At 32.8% G+C, this 21,967-nt stretch overlaps 1 protein-coding gene across 1 annotated transcript in view; it reads left to right on the forward strand.

Annotated features, from left to right (window-relative positions):
* The first annotated feature begins 962 nt into the window (after positions 1-962).
* LOC126738245 (uncharacterized) overlaps positions 963-21,967 on the forward strand; it is a 45,379-nt gene continuing 24,374 nt past the window's right edge. Inside the window, exons 1-10 of the mRNA XM_050443520.1 lie at positions 963-1,285; positions 1,339-1,473; positions 2,054-2,207; positions 7,020-7,262; positions 7,320-7,531; positions 7,581-7,725; positions 11,410-11,615; positions 11,670-11,957; positions 15,196-15,382; positions 17,819-17,935. Coding sequence (XP_050299477.1) covers positions 1,339-1,473; positions 2,054-2,207; positions 7,020-7,262; positions 7,320-7,531; positions 7,581-7,725; positions 11,410-11,615; positions 11,670-11,957; positions 15,196-15,382; positions 17,819-17,935 — 1,687 coding nt within the window. The 5' untranslated portion in view covers positions 963-1,285. The remainder of the gene's footprint in view (positions 1,286-1,338; positions 1,474-2,053; positions 2,208-7,019; positions 7,263-7,319; positions 7,532-7,580; positions 7,726-11,409; positions 11,616-11,669; positions 11,958-15,195; positions 15,383-17,818; positions 17,936-21,967) is intronic.

Below are 21,967 nucleotides of genomic sequence, written 5' to 3' on the forward strand. Positions count from 1 at the left end.
AGAGTAGAACTTCTGAAGAGAAAAAACAAAAGTGCTGTCAATGATTCCTTATTTGAAGGAAGAAATCAAACAATTTTATGAGGATCTATTGAATCCTAACATTAATTAGAAGCTACATTTTTTGTGTTTTTTCGTTATTTACTTACCAAAATATTTATATTTTTGTAATGGCACTTAGCACATTCTATGAACTTGTAACTTGTCATTTTTTACAAAAAATTTTCGAAAATATTATGCACACAGAAAAATACTTACTTGAATAAACCTATGTTTAATTTTCAGGGAGTTTTTTCTTATACATTGATTGTAGTATAAAAAACATTGTTTATGTCGAAATGATAATGTTGGCACTTAGCACATTATTTATTTCAAGTCTTCATATCGTGAAAAAAAAGCAATATCTCGAAAACTAATAGTATTTGTCGACCTATTAATATTTACATTAGACTAAAGTTATTATTGGGAGTTGGTAGAAGCTAAGATTAATCTCTGAATGAATGAGCAATGAATAGTGTTTTTAATACCCAGAGATTGCTGTTAACTGTTAATAAGTTCAAGATGGAAAATTTGAATCCAATGGAAAGTGGATTTTTTTAATATTCTTTGCAAATTATATTACATGGCCTATAATAGGAAAACTATAGACGAAGCATGATAATATTTTTTTTTATTAGCCGATAATGATGTCAAATGCCTTTAGTGAATCCATAGGCATTACAGCGCATTCGAGAATTTAATATTCCGAGTATTTGTTATACCTACTGAAAATCAATTTATAAATAATCTATTTGAATGTCCTCGTATATCATTCAGGTGCGAAAAAGGTTATCAAAATATCCAATTAATTAGCATGTCTATTATATGACGCTCGAAAATCTAAAACTGAAGTAGTGCCTATCGGAATATTAAATTTATTCTCTCTATATTTCCATCCGTAGTAAAAATACATGGAGTAAACCGCGGAAAATCAATAAAACGGCGTTTGAGCAATGCGGAAAAACCGCTCGATATACCTTCCTTACTAACCATAAACATATGTTTCGTGATTTTAAATTGCGAGCTGGGAAGTATCATTCTCAATTTTAAAAAAAGGTGTTTGCTTCCCCGCTTAAAAAAATAAGACACAATCACGTGTGATGGCAATTCGTTAGTGGAAGTTTACACTTCAATTACTTTTACAAATAGAATCGTAAGTGACGCAGTGCAAGCATATCGTCACAACAATCTGTTCTATATTTATTAACTGCATGTAAATATTGTAAATTACATACATGAAAGAAATAAGGTATGTATGTATATAAGTCTTTATTTCCGTAGTAATAAAAAAAAAACTTTCAGATGGTTATAAAGTCAACTACTTATACGGGGATGAATTTAAAGGGCGAAATAAGGGAAAGTATATCCCTGGATGAGGACGATATCAGTGACGTTGAAGATGAAGTTTTTATAAGAGACGGCAAAAATGGTTATAAGGTATTTAATATATTAAAAAAATTTTAAAAAATGAAAATATCACACCAAAACTCTCAAGGAATTTGTCTTTATTAATATGTAGAAGACAATTTCCCTAATATTGCTTTATAACATTTTTTTGTTTAGATTTGCTAGATAACTTAAAAGATCCTCCATATACATGTTATACATGTATAACAACGATATGGTTCAGTTTCAAAAATAGTGAACACTCTGTCAAACGCTTTAGTTAAATCATTAAATATTTTTTCAAGATATTTTCTTTTATCTGTAAATTTTAATTTATAGATATAGAATATTCAGTGCTTTCTAAAACGATATTATTTAATATTTACTATATTTTTGAAGAATTGACAATTTTTTCTTAAGGTACTTATCCAATATTGTTTCTAAAATTATTGATACTGGCTTATGTAATTTGTGTATTTCCAAACTCATTTATCGATATTTTCCGATCGAAAATACAAAAGCTTAGATTTAATGTAAAACAATATGGCAACTTTATAGTGATTTTTAAGGATCATTTAATAAGTTTTATAGAAAGTTTTATGAAATTTTTAAGAACTATTTTTTTTTTTAGTTTGCCGAGGAATTAAATGTTAAAAGACCTTTAATGGCTCCCAGGAGAAAACATGGCAAGCACGATTTAGGAACAAGATTAAAACCTAGACCGCCTTGTAGGGCTTGGTGTAAGCCTTGTTGTTATGTTTTAATTGCCCTAAGTATCTTAATTGGTAAGTCACTAGTAATTTTAGACCCAAAAAAAAATTAGTGGACGAAACGCGAACCCTGTATTCTTTGGTCAAAAATAACCTCACTTTTTCCTATAAACATATATCGGCAAACGCCCCCCAAGGGAGCTACGCCCCTTTTAAAGGCGGCACCTGAAGATGGTTTTTTCCACTTATTTTCGAAACGGGTAAATATAAAAATTTTAAATTTTGGTATTCTCCCAATTTTGATATGCTGAATTTAGTTGTCATTTCATAATTTTCATTATTTAGTCAGGTGCGTATCATTTAGGGGGTGAGCCTAAAAAAAAATTGTGTGCAAAGTTTTTGTTTTTTTTTCTTTAAATTTTAAAAATTTGAAGCTTTTTACGTAAAAAAGTACCTCTTGGTCAATAACTCTACGAGTTACCATTTTCGAGAAAAACGCATTTAAAAATAACGCCGCATAATATTATTTTCACTACCAATTTTTATGAAAACTTAGTAGCAGGCTTTGGAAAAAATTGACACACTGCATAATGACATTAACATTTGATTTTGCATTCAAATTGTTAATATCTTTTTAACTATGGAAGACTTTTCGACCCGTGAAAAAGTAGATATTCATTTTATGTATGGGTTTTGCAATGGAAACGCACATGCCGCTGCACGAGAGTATCGGCGGAGGTTTCCTGCAAGAAGGCTTCCACATTGGAAAGTTTTTGTTAGAATTCATAGAAATTTACTTGAATATGGATCCTTCGAAAGTGCTCGAGGGCAAGGAAGACCAATTGCAAATGATGGTTAACTAAAGAAAACGAAGAAAACCCTCAAATATCATTGAGAACCTTAGAAGAGATTACCAATATCCCAAAGTCAAATGTAAGTAAAATTAAATATGATAAATAAATAATTAAGTACCTAATTTGTTATCCAAAAAATTAAATTTAAAGTACTTATAACTGAAAATTGAGATTGGTATAAATAGTGTTGTTATTAATTATTATCGTCGGATCGCATTAAATTCATTTCAAAATACTCTAATTACTATTATTATTATTTACTTTATTTACTTGGATAAGTCTTATCACAAACATCAAACACCCCAAAACAAATCCTTTTGAGGACTAACTGGAATGTTTAGTGGCTTACTAAGGTTTAGGCTTATTTCCTATGCAATTCAAAATATTTAAAAATAATTTCAGATTGGAAGAATGACTAAGATGTTAGGATACCATCCTTTCCACTATAAAAGGGTTCAGGAGTTAGAAGAAGATTTTCCAGCTCGAGTAGACTTTTGTCATTGGATTTTAAATCACCCAAATCTTCCTCAAAAAATTTTGTGGTCAGATGAGGCAACTTTTTCTAGGAGTAAGGGCTTTAACAGCCCTAATACTCATTTTTGGAGCATCGAGAATCCGAGAGTAGTTCGACGAACTAACTTTCAGCATAGATTTTCCTTTAACGTATGGGCGGGTTTGATAGGAGATAAATTGATAGGCCCAATTATTTTGTCACACAGGTTCACTGGTCGTCATTATTTAAATTTTCTTCAAAACAATCTCAGCGATTTACTGGACGATGTTCCCATAGAAACTCGGCTGGAAATGAGTTTTCAGCATGATGGGGCACCAGCTCACTACAGCCGACAGGTGAGAAACTGGCTGGACAATAATTTTACAGGCAGATGGATAGGCCGAAGTGGTCCAATAAACTAGCCTGCACGATCGCCCGACCTTAATCCTCTGGATTATTATCTTTGGGGTAATATGTGCAATATTACTTATGCCACCGAAATTGATACTCCAGAAGAGCTTCAGAGGCGAATTCTCGCAGCTGCAGGCCAAATAAGAGAAAACCGATTTGAAATTCTTAGATCGACCCAAAACATTCAAAAAAGATCCAGGTTATGCATTCAGGAAAACGGAAACTTGTTTGAACATTTGCCTCAAATAAATTAGTATTTTTATCTGTTTGCAATTTTATTTGTGAATTTACTTTTGAAGCGTGCTATTGAGTTTTAATAAAAATTGTTATTAATGATACTATGCAGCGTTATTTTTAAATGCGTTTTTCTCGAAAATGGTAATTCTTAGCGTTATTGACCAAGAGGTGCTTTTTTACGTAAAAAGCTTTAAATTTTTAAAATTTAAAGAAAAAAAAACAAAAACTTTGCAAAAAAAATTTTTTTTAGGTATTTTTTTAGGCTCACCCCCTAAATGATACGCACCTGACTAAATAATGAAAATTATGAAATGACAACTAAATTCAGCATATCAAAATTGGGAGAATACCAAAATTTAAAATTTTTATATTTACCCGTTTCGAAAATAAGTGGAAAAAACCATTTTCAGGTGCCCCCTTTAAAAGGGGCGTAGCTCCCTTGGGGGGCGTTTGCCGATATATGTTTATAGGAAAAAGTGAGGTTATTTTTGACCAAAGAATACAGGGTTCGCGTTTCGTCCACTAATTTTGGGACACCTTAATTAATCTAATCATAGTAAATCAAGTATAATTAACGTTTCTAGTTCTTTGTGGAAACAAATTGTGATAACATATACATATCAGTAGCATATAATTTATTTAAAATGGAAAAATTCTATAAACATACAGGTATCCATATCCAATCCAGGTTTCAAAATGGTCTAAAATCGTCGGTTTTCATGATAATTGAGTTTCGGTGACAATATCCGTTAGCCTATACAGGGTGTTTCCTAACTACGGTACGAAACTATACAGGGTGAATCGTTAGGTCGTTTTATGAAAAAAAGTTCCTATGAACGTATGTCGGGAGCTGCTTTGTTTCTGAGATACAGGGCGATGAAGGTTCAAAAAAATAACGGTATTTTAAAAATACTATAACTATCCTTAAACCGATTTGGTTGAAATTTGGTGCAGTTATTTGAAGTTATAAGACGCTTATTTAGCTGTAACTAAATTGAAATTATTAGGTCCAGTGGCGTGTCAGTGGGCACCACATGCTTATTGTTGAGAAGAAAACAAGGCCAATAATTGTTTTGCAGCTTTTTATTTATTTTTGTATTTAAGCAACTAAAAATACAACTTTTTCGTATCTTATATTATCTTCATATCTGGCTTTGTTTTCGAGAAAAAAAATTTAAAGCATTCTAAAAATTATCCATGGACGACAACATGAAATAAAAACCAATTAATTCGATAAACAATTTCGACCTTAAAGTACATGAGCAAAATGTCCACCCTCCAATGCACGACTTTTTGGTCTCTTGTGTCTTGTTTACTCTGATAATAAACATTCAACTTCTACGATTTTTATTATCAGATTTTTGAAATACAACAAAATAACAAATACATTGCTTCTTATGACAAATAATTGGCAAGTCCATTGAAGTACCTCCTTTGTACCAACCTGCTTTGGAGACCAGCTGACAGTGATAGAATTGCTATAAGTAAAATTCAGCTGTCAATTAGCAGTGATTCATTACTCCATCATGAATAATTTTACTAACCAACCATGAAATGACCGACATGCACTTTATTTATGGATTAGCAAATGGAAATGCGGAAGAAGCACGAAGAATTTACCAGGACAGATATCCTAACAGAGTAATTCCATGTGCAAAAACATTTAGAAAACTACATGCAAGATTATGTAAAACTGGGAGTTTTAATAAAAATATGGGTGGTGGAAGACCAGAAACTATAACAACGCCTGAACTGGAAGAAGCTATACTTGATGCAATAGAAGAAGATCCTTCCAATAGTATCAGGAAGATTGCACTGCAGCTTGAAGTCAGTTCAAAAACCGTTTGGAAAGTTCTAAAAAGAAACCTCCTGCATCCATATCACATACAGCGTGTACAAGCTCTACTGCCTCGGGATTTTCATCCAAGATTAATGTTTTGCAGGTGGTTGATTCATACTATGGCACACAATAATAATTTCCTACCAAATATTTTATTTACGGACGAGGCAAATTTTTCAAGAGATGCTATTATGAACTTCCACAATGATCATTTTTGGGCCGACGAAAATCCCCACGTTATTAGAGAAACTCATTTTCAGCAACAATTTTCGCTGAACGTTTGGATAAGAATTATTGGTGACTACCTAATTGGCTCTTTTTTTTTACCGGCAAGATTAACAGGTGAATCCTACACGGATTTCTTGCAACACCATTTACCCACTTTATTAAAAGAGGTACCCCTACAAGTAAGAGTCAACATGTGGTTTATGCACGACGGGGCTCCAGCTCATTTCAGTGTTCTTGCTCGTCAGCATCTCGACGTCATCTACCCTAATTGCTGGATTGGACGTGCAGGACCTCAAAATTGGCCGGCTCGCAGTCCTGATATGAATCCCCTGGATTACTATTTATGGGGCCATCTGAAGGCTCTTGTTTATAAAACTCCTGTTCTAGATGTGAATGACTTGAGGAACCGGATAATTGTCAATTGCAATATCATAAGGGATACTCCAGGTATTTTTGAGCGTGTCAGACACTCAATGACTAATCGTTTGCAGTCGTGTATTTTATCAGAAGGTGGGCATTTTGCTCATTTGCTTTAAGGTCGAAATTGTTTATCGTTTATTAATTGGTTTTTATTTCATGTTGTCGTCCATGGATAATTTTTAGAATGAGTTAAAGATACTTACCTAACGATTCACCCTGTATAGTTTCGTACCGTAGTTAGGAAACATCCTGTATATTGGGAAAATTAATGCTAACGTTCTTAATATTTTTCTTATAAGCCTATATCTCATATTCAGAATTACACTTGCAATACCCCATTGGTAGAAATTATAAAGATATTTTTTTTGATATTTTGTCATAGAGTTACCAAGTTATATTTACAGGTTTAATTATTCTTGTGGTAGTGCTAGTGTCAATATATCCATTACCACTGGATAAATTAAGGGATTGGATAATATCCAAAGAAAAAAAGGTAGATAAGTCCGATCGTTACTTACCTTGCACAAATTTAAGAGTGACGGATGTGTGGGCCGTAAATTTTCCCGGACTTACCACCGATTCTCCAGTCCGGACCCTGGATATTAACAAAGATGGAATTGAAGATGTTGTATTTGGTTATGGAGTTGGTAAGATTCGTCTGCTGGATTAGAAGAAAATTCATTATTTATTAAATTGTTTTATAGGGGAGAATTACAACATTTTTCCTCCAGACATATTCTGTTCAATATATTTGGGAGTGTTACCCCCATGCGCCGGTGGTATTTTAGCCATGAATGGTAAAGATGGTACAATACTTTGGCAACTTTGGTTAAACGACACGATTTTCAGTCTACACTGTACCGCCGATGTAAATCTTGATGGTACTGAAGACTGTTTAGCTATTGGCGTCGATGGGGTAAGAATACTGATAAAAGAATATTAGGAAAATAAAAATATTCTTTTAGACTTTGGGAGTGTTCGATTCTAAAACCGGAAATCAAATATGGAAACTTAACACGGGGAAAACGAACGTTTTTGTGGCTAATTTTATACACGACCAAGATGGGGATAATATTTCTGATGTGATTACTTCACATTCATCGTTAGAAGGTATTATACTTTTACCAGTATTTATATAGAGGCTCTTAAGACTTTTGAGACTAAGAGATTTTTGATATGACATTGGTTGGATTACATTTCGTAATTTTTTTTAATTACTTTTTACTTTTATTAACTCTAATTCAAGAGAGTAAATCAGTGGCAGTTTTTCTGTTAAGGTTTGTTCTATTTTTCTCATTTACTCGCTTGCACCAGAGTTAACTTATTTTTTAAGTAAAAAATTAAATACTGTAAGTAATATACCGGGTGGCGCATCGAAAACGAAACAGAGCCAATTACGGGCAGTCCATTAACTTTTTAAAAAAACGCTCGGACCCGTCGATTTTATTTTCGAGGGGGACACTTAATAATCACAAAATCACTTTCCCACCTACAACCCCCTAAGCGGAGGTGGCACTATCCCTAAAATCTTAAATGGGAAGGGGGGGTCGAGTGATACCTCATTGGAAAGGTCTTTTCATTCTCTTTACTTGGTTTGACGCAATTTAAGTAAGTACTTTTTAAAATTTCCGCATTTAAACATTAAAAGGTAATTTTCAATATTTTTACTTTATCATAGACTACTAAAGGTACTTTTAAGAAAAACAATGCCAGGTAGGACAGAAGTCTTTGCAGTAGGACAAAACCATCAAGTATTATGAAATTATGAGACAAAAAATGAGATAGCTCTATCATATTACAGAATATTTTGACTTAAAGTCTAGTCATTCAAAAAATTATCGCAAAAATAGATTTAAAAAGAATTTGCTTAAGTGTTAGCTTATAATAAATGTTCAAAATGGCCACCTCCATTCTCCATACAATAAAAAACATTTTCCTCAAAGCGTTGTCGCACGTTCTGTAATACTTCAGGCGTGATTTGAAGACACTCATTTACAATTCTGCCTTGTAAATCTTCTAACGAAGTGGGTTCAGTCTCATAAACTTTGCTTTTTAAGTGACCCCAAAGAAAAAAGTCTAGAGGTGATGAATCCGGCGATCGTGGAGGCCATTCAATAGCACCTCTTCTTCCAATCCATCGTCCTGGAAACGTCCGATTCAAATATTCTCGCACGAATAACGTATAATGTGGTGGGGCACCATCCTGCTGAAACATCAATCCTCATCGTATCTGTCATTTTGAGTTTCAGTTATAGCTGTCAATGCTGGATCAATGGCCTGTTGTAATAGCTCTAAGTACATTTCACCTGTTAGATTTCCAGGTAAAAAAAATGGACCAACTAAATTATCACCAAAGGTACCAGCCCAGACATTTAACTTTTGTGGGTATTGGGTGTGTACCTCACGATACACTCTACGATTATTGTAGAACCAATATCGGCAGTTATGACGATTGACCAAGCCATTCAGGAAAAAAGAGCTTTCATCAGAGAAACACGTATTAAACAAAAAATATGGGTCATTAATAATTCGTTCACTCATAATTTCACTAAATTGTGATCGCCGATCGAAATCATCTTCATTCAGCTCTTGCACAAGATGTATTTTGTACGGATGAAACTTATGAGCTTTTAGAGTTCTTTGGATACTACGTCGACTAATACCTGTGACAGTTTACAATTGACGGGTACTTCATGTAGGATCTAGAATAATATGCCCTAGTACAGCCACTTCCATACCTTCATTCCTTACGGGATTTTCAATATTGCGTTTGCGATTCGCCACTGATCCAGTTTCTCGAAATTTGGAAACAAGCTCCAATACATACTTTCGCTGCACCTTGCTGTTTTCATGTCGCTCATTAAATAATTCCGCCGTTCTATTAGCACATTGATTATTTCAAAAAAATAATTCAATTATTTCAACTCTTTCTGCCGTTGTATGCACCATTTTTATTTTAAAAAATAGGTATTACCTAAAAAAACAAAGTCCCACACTATAAATCACCTTTTTAACAGCGTACTACATTTAGAATAAATTGAGAATAATTCAATTTTTAGTTTTGGTCAACAAGAAAATTTTACAAATATTTCATAAACTACTAAAGTACCTTTAGTAGTTTATGATAAAGTAAAAATATTAAAAATTACCTTTTAAGGTTTAAATGCGAAAATTTTAAAAAGTACTTACTTAAATTGCGTCAAACCAAGTAAAGAGAATTAAAAGACCTTTCCAATGAGGTATCACTCGACCCCCCTTCCCATTTAAGATTTTAGGGGTAGTGCCACCTCCGCTTAGGGGGTTGTAGGTGGGAAAGTGATTTTGTGATTATTAAGTGTCCCCCTCGAAAATAAAATCGACGGGTCCGAGCGTTTTTTTAAAAAGTTAATGGACTGCCCGTAATTGGCTCTGTTTCGTTTTCGATGCGCCACCCGGTATAAATAATGTTCAGAATATTTAACTATTTAACGCATAAATGTAGCCGATGGCTAAAATTCAAAATTTACAATTTTTTTGCGTACTTTACGCCGGTTGTAGCTTGTAAGAGATGAATCTGGGAACGCATATTGATGGGAAAAAAATTATTATTTTTTCTCTAGGTAAATTAAGCCCCAAATTTTTTTTTTTTTAATTAATTATAACATTACATTAGATGGCTTAAATCCGGATCAATAATGAAATATCTTGGAAAAAGTGGAAAACTGAAATATACATTTTTGGAACTTTTTAAATTTTAGTGGAGATTTTTGGGCAAAACTCAAGACTCAATTGAAACTATTTCATATTTTTTTATGGAATATATTTTTTTCTTTGGAATATTTACCAAAAAACTAATAAAACATTTTAGATTCTTAGGGTTAAAAGAAAGATTTTTTTAATATAACAATGTCTCTTATATCTCAAGAACTTTCATGGTTAGAGGAACTTAAAGCTAATTTTGTCAACCAAGGCCCAAGAGCTACCAAATTGGAAGCCTTGGAACATATACTGGAATATCAAAGTTTTTTTATAATTATAAAATATAATCGCACATAAATTTAAATATTTTCTCATTTATTGTGCGCCAAAATAGAGAGATTCCTGAGAATGAGTTTAATGCTAAAAACGTGGTCATAAGTCAAATATTTATATTACTGAGAGTGGTATAGGTTGGTTCATCTTTTGCTAATTTTAATAACGAGGACAATAAATTACATAGGAAAACATTTTCTATAATCATAATTTTCAGTAGTTTGACAAATTGAATATTTATTAATCATAAATTGAAAAAAAGAGCGTGAACTATATCAGGTCTTAACATGCAATAAACCTGAACATGCAACTAATAATCTAATCTGATCTAACATAAAACATGCAGGCAACAAAACTAAAATATTCCAATAATACTGAAATTGATGACACAATTCATTCCTTACATTTTCAGAACGTTCATAGAATATTTTTCACATACAAGCTGTGTGAAATGTAGGTAAATATATTCATTAACTGCATTAGATTCAATAATTTTATAGCACTATTATTATAATAGAATTATCTTCCTAAATATCCGAATTAACTACCTGGAATGTGTTCATTAATATTCCTATTACCTACCCAAGATTAAATTGTAGACAAATTATTATTCGGCTAAGTTCCCTTTTCCATAATTTTGATAATGTTAATAGGAATATCTACAAATAGGTCAGGAAAATAATTGCTGCAGGTCTTCTTAAAAGTGTGAAGAAATTGATTAAAAGAATCGGTTTGTTTACAAAAGTGTTACTTTCTTACTACTAATATTAAACTTTATTTTAGATAAAACTAGTGGTCACATTATGCTGCTTTCTGGCAAAACAGGCCAAGAACTAAAAAGAGCAAACATACCAAATAAATCAAAGACCTTCTTTATGCCTCAAGTTTATAAACAAAATGAAAATTCGACGATTCTTTTATTTGGCAGCGGCACTCCTAACACTCCCGGAAATTTGAGTTACGTGCAATTAAGCCAGCTGTCCAATTTGGTAAATATTTATGTTTTAAAATAGCTAATAAGTATTCATTGGCTTTTTTTAAAGGAAAATACATCAAGGACCATTTATGAAGATAAATCTAAAGGGATATTAACCCAGTCAGTGCTAGTTGATATAACTGGTGATGAAATACTTGATATAGTATCTTCCGTCTATAATTCGACTATAATAGCAATAAATGGAAAAACGTTTAAGACTATTTGGAATTACACGGTGGAAAATGCTGTGACAGATATGAGTCCCACTCCGGCACTATTTAATTCTGATAATATTACTGATTTTTTAGTGGTTTATCAGAAATATGATAACATATTTAATTACAATTACACTGAGGTAAGGCATATTCAATTTTATGTGGGGTTGGGTGGGGAGTGTGGGGGGTTTATATACGAAAATGGCATTTTGTAGGAATAAAACAGTAACGGTTTTTTGAGTTACTCCATAAATAATATTTTCGCATTAATTCATATGATATTCATTAAGGGTCATTCATTAAGGTCCTGCTAGGGTCAGACGACAAACCAATAAGAATATTTTGTAAAGAGGACTTAAATATGTAAATAGATTTTTTTACGTACAAAAGTACTATGTATGTATATAATATAAGAAAGATGTAATTACTTGGTCTACAGAAGTTGGTTTAAAAATTCTTTATGTAAACATCAGAAGCCTTAGAAATAAACTTGAGGAGATAGAAGCATTAGTCAAATTACATATTTAATCAGATGTATTAGTATTCACCGAGAACTGAATTTATGAAAATGAAGTTCACTTTTACAACCTTAATGGATATAAACCAGAACATAATTGTAGAGAAAAAAGGGGTGAAGGTATATCGGCCCCCCTCATCCGACGGTAGATTGTTCATTAATGATCTGGACCAAATGATGAATGATGTTAAAGAGAACACAATAATAGTGGGTGATATGAACATTAACCTTTTTGGTGACAGTGACTTAAAAAAGGATTATGAGGCCATGGTAATTGGCAATGCTTTTGAGTTTATCAACCGTACAGAAGCAACAAGAGAAACTGTAAATACTGCAACACTCATTGATCACACTATAACCAACATATTAAATTTAAATAGCAATGTCGAATACTTCATGCATACCATGACGGATCACAAAATACAAAAAATAGAGCTTGACATGCAGCAACAAATAATACGCAAAAGCAAAAAAATTAAATTAAACATGTAAAGTCTGAGCGTTTTAAAATATTATTAGCAGAAAAAATAGAAAATAGTGAAATAAATAATTTTAAAACATTAATTAAAATAATACAAGAAGCCAAAAAAGAATCAACTGTAATAAAAACAATAAAGGATAGAAATAAATGTTGGATCAATGAAGAATTTCTACGATTAGTTAAGCAGAGAGATAAAATATACGTACAAGCACAAAGAAATCCTAACAACATAAATATAAGGGAGGAATTTAGAAACTTGAAAAATCAGTGTGAATCCCTCAGAAAAAAATTAAAAAATAAATTTGTAACTGGCCAGATTGAACAGGCAAGTGGAGATAAAAGAAAAACATGGCAAGTCATAAATAATACTATACACAATAAATATAAGAGAAGTGAGAACAATGATATTAAATACATACAAATAAACAATGAAAAAATATATGATAGCCAGGAAATTGCTGATACCTTAAATGATTACTTTCTAAACGTTGGAAATGCAATAGGGAAAAAGTTGAACAAGAAAGAATGGCGGTAGGATTGGACACTATATTTGAGGAGGAGACTCAAGACAAAACTATCTTTTTAACACCATGTACAGATGAAGAAATCAATGAAATTATAAATGAACTAAAAAAAAATGCAGCTCCTGGGAGTGATGAAATTACAACCTCTGATATAATAAATGTAAAGACCTTAGTAATACCTATCCTGGTTCGCTTGTCGAATGAGATGCTTAGTAATGGATGTTATCCAGAGTGTTTAAAGGTAACAAAAATCATACCCATTCATAAAGCAGGAAATCAATATGAACCAACAAATAAAAGGCCTATAGCTCTTATTTCAGCATTATCTAAAATTGCCGAGAAACTAATCAAAAGAAGGATAATAACATTTATAGAAAAAACTTTTAAATTTGATCCACAACAAAATGGATTCCAGAAATCTAGCAATACGGAGGCGGCAGTGATTGAACTACAGGATCATATAACAAAAGCTCTGGATGAGAAATGTCATGTGTTAGCAGTGTTCATTGATCTTCAAAAAGCTTTCGACACGGTTAATATTAAGATACTGCTTAAGAAACTGTTGTCAATGGGCTTTAAAGGCGTTGCCTATAAATTAATAGAATCTTATCTGGTGAAACGTAAACAGTATACAAGTGTGAACAACAAAGAAAGTAAAACCAAAGAGACTATCATGGGTGTACTACAGGGATCTGTCCTAGGTCCGCTGCTCTACCTTATTTACGTGCACAGTCTGTCAAAAGCCACCCTTAACTGTAGATAACAAATGTGGATAAGGAAACAAATGTGTGTCTAGCCAGATATCACAAATGGTTATTAAGAAATAATTTAAAAATAAATGTAAACAAAACTGTATATATGGTGTTTAGGAATAAAAATAAAAAAATAAGTGAAACAGACATTAAAATAAACAATAATCTAATTAAAAAAGTTGTCTGCTACAAATACCTTGGACTGTAAATTGATGAAGAATTAAATTACAAAATCACGTCTGTCATGTACAGAAGAAACTGTCCAGTGCTTGTGGTGCTATCAAAAGATGTGCGAGTTATTTGTCTGATGAAATGAAAAGAGCGGTGTATAATGCGTTGTTTAAATCACATCTGCAATACATGGGTACTATTTGGGGATCAACAACGAAAAATCTGGTAAAGAAGCTTTAAAGACTACAAAATCGGGCTATAAAATACCTTTATAATTTACCTAGGTTGTTTCCTACTGCTCAATTATATAAAACATACCAATTTTTAAAAGTTGAACAGATAATAAGTTTGGAGCGATGTAAGTTATTAAAAAAAAATATAAATAATGCACTTAAAACTAAGGTAACTTTAAATAAGAGTAGTGACTTTCACAATTATTTAACGAGGGCAAGACAATGTGTTTATCTAACAAGATCAAGGACTGACAAGCGAAGAAACGGTGTAATTAGCCAGTCAATAAGGTGCTATAACGAACTTCCACCATTTATTGTGAATATAAAAAAAACTAGTGTGTTTATAAAAAAAATTAAAAAAACATTTGGCGGAATTAAATGCTGTGTCTGAATGACCTATTTTGTTGAAACTAGAGTTTTATATTGGAGAAAATTTATATAGTTTTGGTATTTTTTGTTTTGTGGTGTTTAAGTTGGACTAGTTTCTTGAGGCTGATTATTGATCTTTTTTTGAAAACGTTTTTTGAACTACATTCCTCGATTTTTTAACTTAAAATTATAAAATTTCAGGCGCATAGTTTGTACATATGTAAATCCCTGGCCCTATAATTGAACATTATTTGAGTTATTCAAAAAATGGTGTCTTAGAAGTTTGAGAATATTGATACTGAAAGAAAACTGATTTTTCGACTTTTTTTAGACCCTAATAATTGACGGATTGACTGGGAAACCCATTTACCCACCTATAAATGGAGGCATTATAACACAAATGAACGGTTTAACCCTAAGTATGGAGGGTGAAGGCCATGATATTTATCTACTTTGGACGAGCGAATGTGCCCACATGGACCAAAGCAGCAATTCAAATTCTAATAAAAAACAATCAGGTTAGTAGAATGATTTACAAATGAGAGAATAATATGAAGAATAATAAAAAATGAAAATTCAAAAAAAAATCCTAAAACGTGCTGTCAATGATAGAAATTACAAATTACATTAAGCAAATCTAAGTGTATATGTTCAGAATGAATTTATTTATGAAAGATGTATACAGGGTGATTTTCAACCTATGCGCATAAACTTGGGAAATGGTAGATGAAGATCAATAATGAGTAATAATGAGAAAAAAATGTAGTAAAATATTTTTGGTTTCCGAAATAAAGTTAAACAGAACGTGTATCGGACGAACTTATTTTGTTTATTAATAACTGATAGTAAACAAGTCATAATGTTTAGAATTTGTTGTTGGGAATCTTTAGCAGTACTTAGTTTGTTGGTGGCTGTGATCGTTTTCGATCGTTATTTTCACACGAACAAAATAAAAGCGTCAAATGTAATGGCGCACATTTTTACAAACGAAGAACTTGTCGACATGGTTTTGGTTTACGGAGAAACGCATCAGAATGCAGTGGCAGCAGCTGATCTGTATGCCCAAAAATTTCCCCGAAGATATCACCCGAGACGTGGGGCTTTCTTACGTGTTATTCACCGGGGTAGAGAAACTGGCAATTTGCGGCCGCGGCCTGGACAAGATGGAGGACCTATTAGACTTAGGCACATTCTAAATCTGGAGAAGGATATTTTAGAAGTTATCGAAGAACAACCTGGAATTAGCACTAGGACAATTGCAGCGCGATTTGGAATATCGCAATCTACAAGTTGGCAAATTTTAAGGCACGAGTTGCTGTACCCGTTTCATGTGCAGAGGGTACAAGCCCTACTTCCAAGAGATTTGCCGCTTCGAGTACACTTTTGTGAGTGGTTGTTACATCACCACCAGTTAAGCCCAAACTTTACCATGAACATTTTAGTTACGAATGAGGCAAATTTTACGCGCAATGGAATTTTCAACTTTCATAACACTCATTACTGGGCTTTGGAAAATCCGCATATTACACGGAGAACATACTTTCAACAACGTTTTTCTGTAAATGTATGGGCTGGAATTCTGAACGGGATGCTCATCGGACCTTTTATTATGGAAAATCGTTTGACTGGTGCTCGGTATTTAGAATTTTTGCGCAACAATTTACCAGTGCTCCTTAAAAATGTGAATCCCAACGTTAGGCAGAACATGTGGTTTCTTCATGATGGTGCTCCACCACATTTTCACGACCAGTGCGACAACATTTAGATCGTGTGTCCCGGACAATGGATAGGCCGTGATGGTCCAGTTGGGTGGCCCCCTCGCTCGCCTGACCTTAATCCATTAGACTTTTATTTGTGGGGTCATATGAAAACAATGGTGTATGTAAACGAAGTTGATACTGAGCAAGAGTTATGACATCGCATAAACGCTGCCAGTGACGCAATTCGCCTACAGCCTGGTTTGGCCCGTGCATGTACGTCTTCATGGATTCGACGAGCTCATGTCTGTATCGAAAATAATGGAAACAACGTCGAACAGTTGCTTTAAATTAGTTTAAATTAAACACGTTAAAAAGTACACGTTTTTTATTTAAAAAAATGTGGATATCTCCAAAACTAAAAATATTTTACTACATTTTTTTTTCATTATTACTCATCAGCTATCATTTTCCAAGTTTTTGCGTATAGGTTGAAAATCACCCTGTATATTAATCCAGTCATATACGGAAAGTGATATAAACTTTACTCTCTGCCTAAGTTCTAATTGTCTAATCAAGTCTACCTAACAGTATCTTAGGCTTGATGATGTCGAAAGGCTTTGAAAGATAAAAATACCTTCTAACTTTGATCTAATTTCGTAATTGTACATAATACATTGCTATTTGAGTTGACCTTTCTGATATAAATGCATATTGATAGTCAACCAAAATATTAATTTTGTGTTATAAAATTCAATTCGACCCAACAGCTGCTGTATATTAATCTTTTAAAATCCTTCGACACTGTCAGAAGTATATTCAACGGTCTAAGTGTTTGAGAGTACCTTCTCTCTACTGTTTTACGTTTGTATTATTTGCAAAGAAATATCCGACCTAGTTGTTAGTCCTACCTACCCCATGTAGTCTTGATTTTATATCGCATGTTATGATATAACCCCAGTGGAAAAAGTCTAGTGGTATTAGGTCAAGTGATCTTGCTGGCCACTTAACGGGTCCATTACTTTTTTTCCATTTAGATAAGCTGACACAATTCTAGAATTATGGTCAGCTCTTAAAAAAATTAATCTATCAAACTAAGTGCCTTGACTATTCAAAACTGAAAATTTTCGCTTGTTATCTAAATCAATTGCAAAAATCAATGTTTCTAAAAATATCATCAAAAAAATTAATATTTTGTTTGCGATTCTCTTAAATGGTTTTTTTAATTAAAAAATAAATAAAGGTATTTTCTTACAGAAGACCAACCAAAAGTATATGACGAATGTAAGAAACAGTTCAACACATCTACAATATTAAAACTGAACGGCTTAAATGAGTATCATCAGCCTCCTGGAATAACCATTTATAATTCAGGTACGTGATCTCTTACATTTTAGTTTTAATAATAAAAAAGTGCGTGGTCGCCTTTAAAAAAGTAACTACCATACTAAGTACTCCGACAAAAATCGTTGAAAATAATAAAAAGAAGCGCAAGAAAATGTAGCGAAAAAGTGTAGATACCAAAATTAGGACTTACTAAATCGTACGTACATATTTATAACATCGTAAAGTAATTTTCTAAGAGAATTATTGGGAAATAAATAAAGAAGCAATCAACATAGTTTAATTTAAATATTCTTATCTTATCTTATCGAGAATTTGCTAACATTCCAATTCCCGATGAAATACCGAGTGAGGGTATGTATGGTTTGCTATAAATAATACCATAAACCCGGCGGATTTCATTTTATTTTACATGAAAATCGTGAAAAATTAAAAATAATTAAAATTGATAGAAGGCATAGTTAAAAGTCACGAGGATATTAAAAACAAGTTACTAAGCAACAAAAGGCTCTTACTAAAGAAATGAAAATTTAGCTTAAAAATTAATCTCAGTTTTAATGGCCCATGCGATCCAATTCTTGCTATAGCAATGCAACTTTATCAAACTTCAGGCAATTATCAAATTATTTATGAGCAAACATAACCAAAAAATTACTTTACTTGACTACCCTTTTCAATAAAATACTATAAACACAAAAGGTCCCTTTTCAAATGCTCAAAAAAAAAGACCCGAATAATCTCAATAACATCAGACCAATTGCCTTAACCAACTGCACCGGGAAACAAAGATTATTAACATTTTTACATTAACCAAAGCCTATATATTTCAAAATTGAAATTATGTAGATTTTGCTTTAATGTCGCTTATAAATCTTCAGGTAAGGCTTAAACGTCGTGAAATCTCCGTGAATTTTATAGATTCTAAATGCGCCTTCGATTCCGTATCACACGAAAAAAAGTTGTACATTGTGTTGTTATACAAATCGGGAGAGAGTGCTAAATTTATTGTAGTACTACAAAGACTTTATAGCAAGGCTTCTATGAGGGTTGTAGCGTTTTATTTTTCTACTCCTTATGTTCACTAACGCTCCATTGATATTTCATTAATTTAAATAATTACATTAATAATTTCAGTCAACTTCTTTTATTCATATTTCTTTGAATTCACACTGTCAATGACACATTACTACTGTAACGCATCACTCTCCTGGTTTAATTATCCATGCTTTCTGTTGACGGTCCGTCACTTTTCTGATTGGTCTTAATTAATGATTTCTCTGATTGGCTGATATTGACAGCTCAGGCGAGAGGTGGGGTTGTTACTGATTTAGTCGGTGCTGCGTCCATTTTTCGAGGACTTGTTCCCGTGTTGCAGGTAGGAGCGCACGTAAAAGGCCAGTTTTTTATTTCCGAAGTTTGTGAAGCAGGAAGTGGCCGATATGGTTTGTAATTTATAGTCCTTAATGTTGTTCCTTTAGGGAACCGTTTAATTCATAATTCTGGTGCAGGATGCCCAAGATTTTGATGGATAGAGAATGAAACTTAGCAAGGGTTTTGCTTTTCCGTTTTCCTCTTTATTCTTCTTCAATTGTTGATGGCTGCAGGCTTTTGATTTCCCCGGGAAATTGCTGAAAGCGGTGGAGCTGGAGCCAGAGTTAGAGCTAGTATTAGAGATTCCCAGTCCGGATAGCTGAGCTACAAATGGCATACATTCACAGACTCGGTTTTGAAGGCTAGCCGTTCATTTCTTGGAGGAATATACAGGCCAATTTATTCCATTTATTTAAATATTACTAACCATAGATTTGTCTCACCTATTTAAATTTTTATTAATATACCTTTTATTTAAATTTAACGTTACAAATATTTAATCAATGTCATAATTTAATACGTCATTTTTTTTCTTATCTATAATATTAGTTTTGTTGTTTCTGTTGTTGGTTTTGTTCAGTATTTTTCAGTACCCTTTTTGGTAGTTAAGTAGATATAACACAGTTAAGGCTGATATGCCTTAGGTAAAAAGGTTCATGAACTTTCCCCTGCGTAATACAAATATATACTAAAAACTTTAATAATTGTAATTTATTTTTCAAGTGCTGAAATCTACCTAGTAGCGAAATCATAATTTAAATGTTACTTTTGTCAAACTTATTTTAATCATATCAACATTATTCATATTTTAATTCATAGCAAATTATCAACATTTATCAGATTAGAACATAAGGTGTGTACATATCTTTGATGTAAATATAATTTGGTTGTATTGTTAAGATATTTTTTTTTTGCTTTTTTGAATCTACTTTATCCAGGGTCATTTAATTGTTAATTGAAACCTATATACCAAGTCTTTTTCTTAGTTTTCTTTCATTTATAAAAAAAAACTAAGTGGCGCCCTCTTATTTAATAGTTATAATCGAGTTTAGGTTCTTTAATAGCCAGTCATAAGTAAACCTTCGAACAATCCCAAGCCTCCAATAATTCTGAGCTACCGTCTGCAAACTCTTGGCAAAATAGTAACACTGTAAAGTTAACGCCACAGGGTTAGAGCTTAGGACGGAATGACAACGAACTGTGCAATCTCACTAGAAGTGCTTGAGGGCGAATCACTCAGTCCCGAACTCTTCTCCCTTTTTTTTATTGAACATTAAAGAATTTTTCAAAGCTGCAGGTGCACGTGGTATTAAGGTCGATGGAATACAGTCTGTATCACTTTTGCTGCACCCTGATGATGACTTAGTTATTTTGAGTGACTCCGAAATCGACTTGCAACGACAATTAAATACAATGGTGTCGAAAAAATTGAGGTTGTGTCCACCTATTCATATCCTGGCTTAAGTTTTTTATTTTCTGCACTTTTCCGAGGTATGGCAGAGCAAGCTGTGATAAAATGACAATAGGCCTTAAATTCTATAATGTCGCTTCTAACCAATAGTAAAAGCATTTCGTCGTCTTCAAAGATCCCTTATTTATTTCAATAGTTTTAAATACATCATCCTGGCTACCGGCGAGTGGCCTCAGATATACCGAAATTCTAAAAAAAATCCAATCAATAAGCCTTTTGCTTTTACCACGGACCACCTTAAGTGCACTCCTAAGGCTTAAAGCAGGTACTACACATATTGCGCTTACAATTTTTAAGCTTCGCTTAATTTTCTTTATAGATTCCTCTCCATGGATAATATCCAAAATTTATTTTGTACTATTGCTCCGGTTTTCTGAGTCATCAACGGACTCTAGATATACCTGAGTTACGCAACTAAAATCATTTTTTAACAAGATCGATATTTTGAGATATGTACTTAATAACTTGACTCCTCGGAACTTTAACAAATGCAAGCTTGTCTTGTTATACAAACATAAAAGTAAACTATTTGAATCGGACACTTTATTTGCCAACAAGGCTTCGAATACCTTCTACTATTATTCTTTAAATTTTACACAACGTCCTTTTACTTGCGTAACCTTCAACCTCTCAATCTTTACTGCCAGGGTTATTGCTCAAATCCGCCAATAGTACCGAAGTACCAAATATGTTTGTAAGTTTCTTTACAAGGGCTTTAACAGCGATGGACAGTATGTAGAAAGCTTAACTCGCTCACGCTGGTTTCTTGCGACTTTTTTGCGAAGTTCATGATTTTATGTACTTTTAAGTTGTTTATGACTTGTATAAGGTTTTTTCTCAGATTATTTTTAGTTTCTTATCGGTACGGACTATCTTCCATTGCAAAAATTGTAGAACTATTTGTTTGTTTCTAGATACGGTTGTGCCGATACGGTCAACCATTCAATCTTAATTAATCTTTTGAATAACCATGGGATTAAGCGTTCTGCTTTAAATCTTTTTAAAACTTTTTTTATAGTAAACAATCCGTAGAGATAAATAACTGTAGAAGTACTACAAGACCTGTCAGATATGGTTTTCCACCAGGCATAGTACTAGGATCGCACTCTTTATATATATTATCCGCAATCGCCGAAATCGGCCACTGCCTGAAATTTGTAACTACAACGCGTTGTGAGTATTAAAAATTACCCACGATGCGATAAGAGACTTTTTTTGAA

The sequence above is a fragment of the Anthonomus grandis genome, chromosome 1 (genome assembly GCF_022605725.1).
Source record: "Anthonomus grandis grandis chromosome 1, icAntGran1.3, whole genome shotgun sequence".
NCBI classification, from domain to species: Eukaryota; Metazoa; Arthropoda; class Insecta; order Coleoptera; family Curculionidae; genus Anthonomus; species Anthonomus grandis.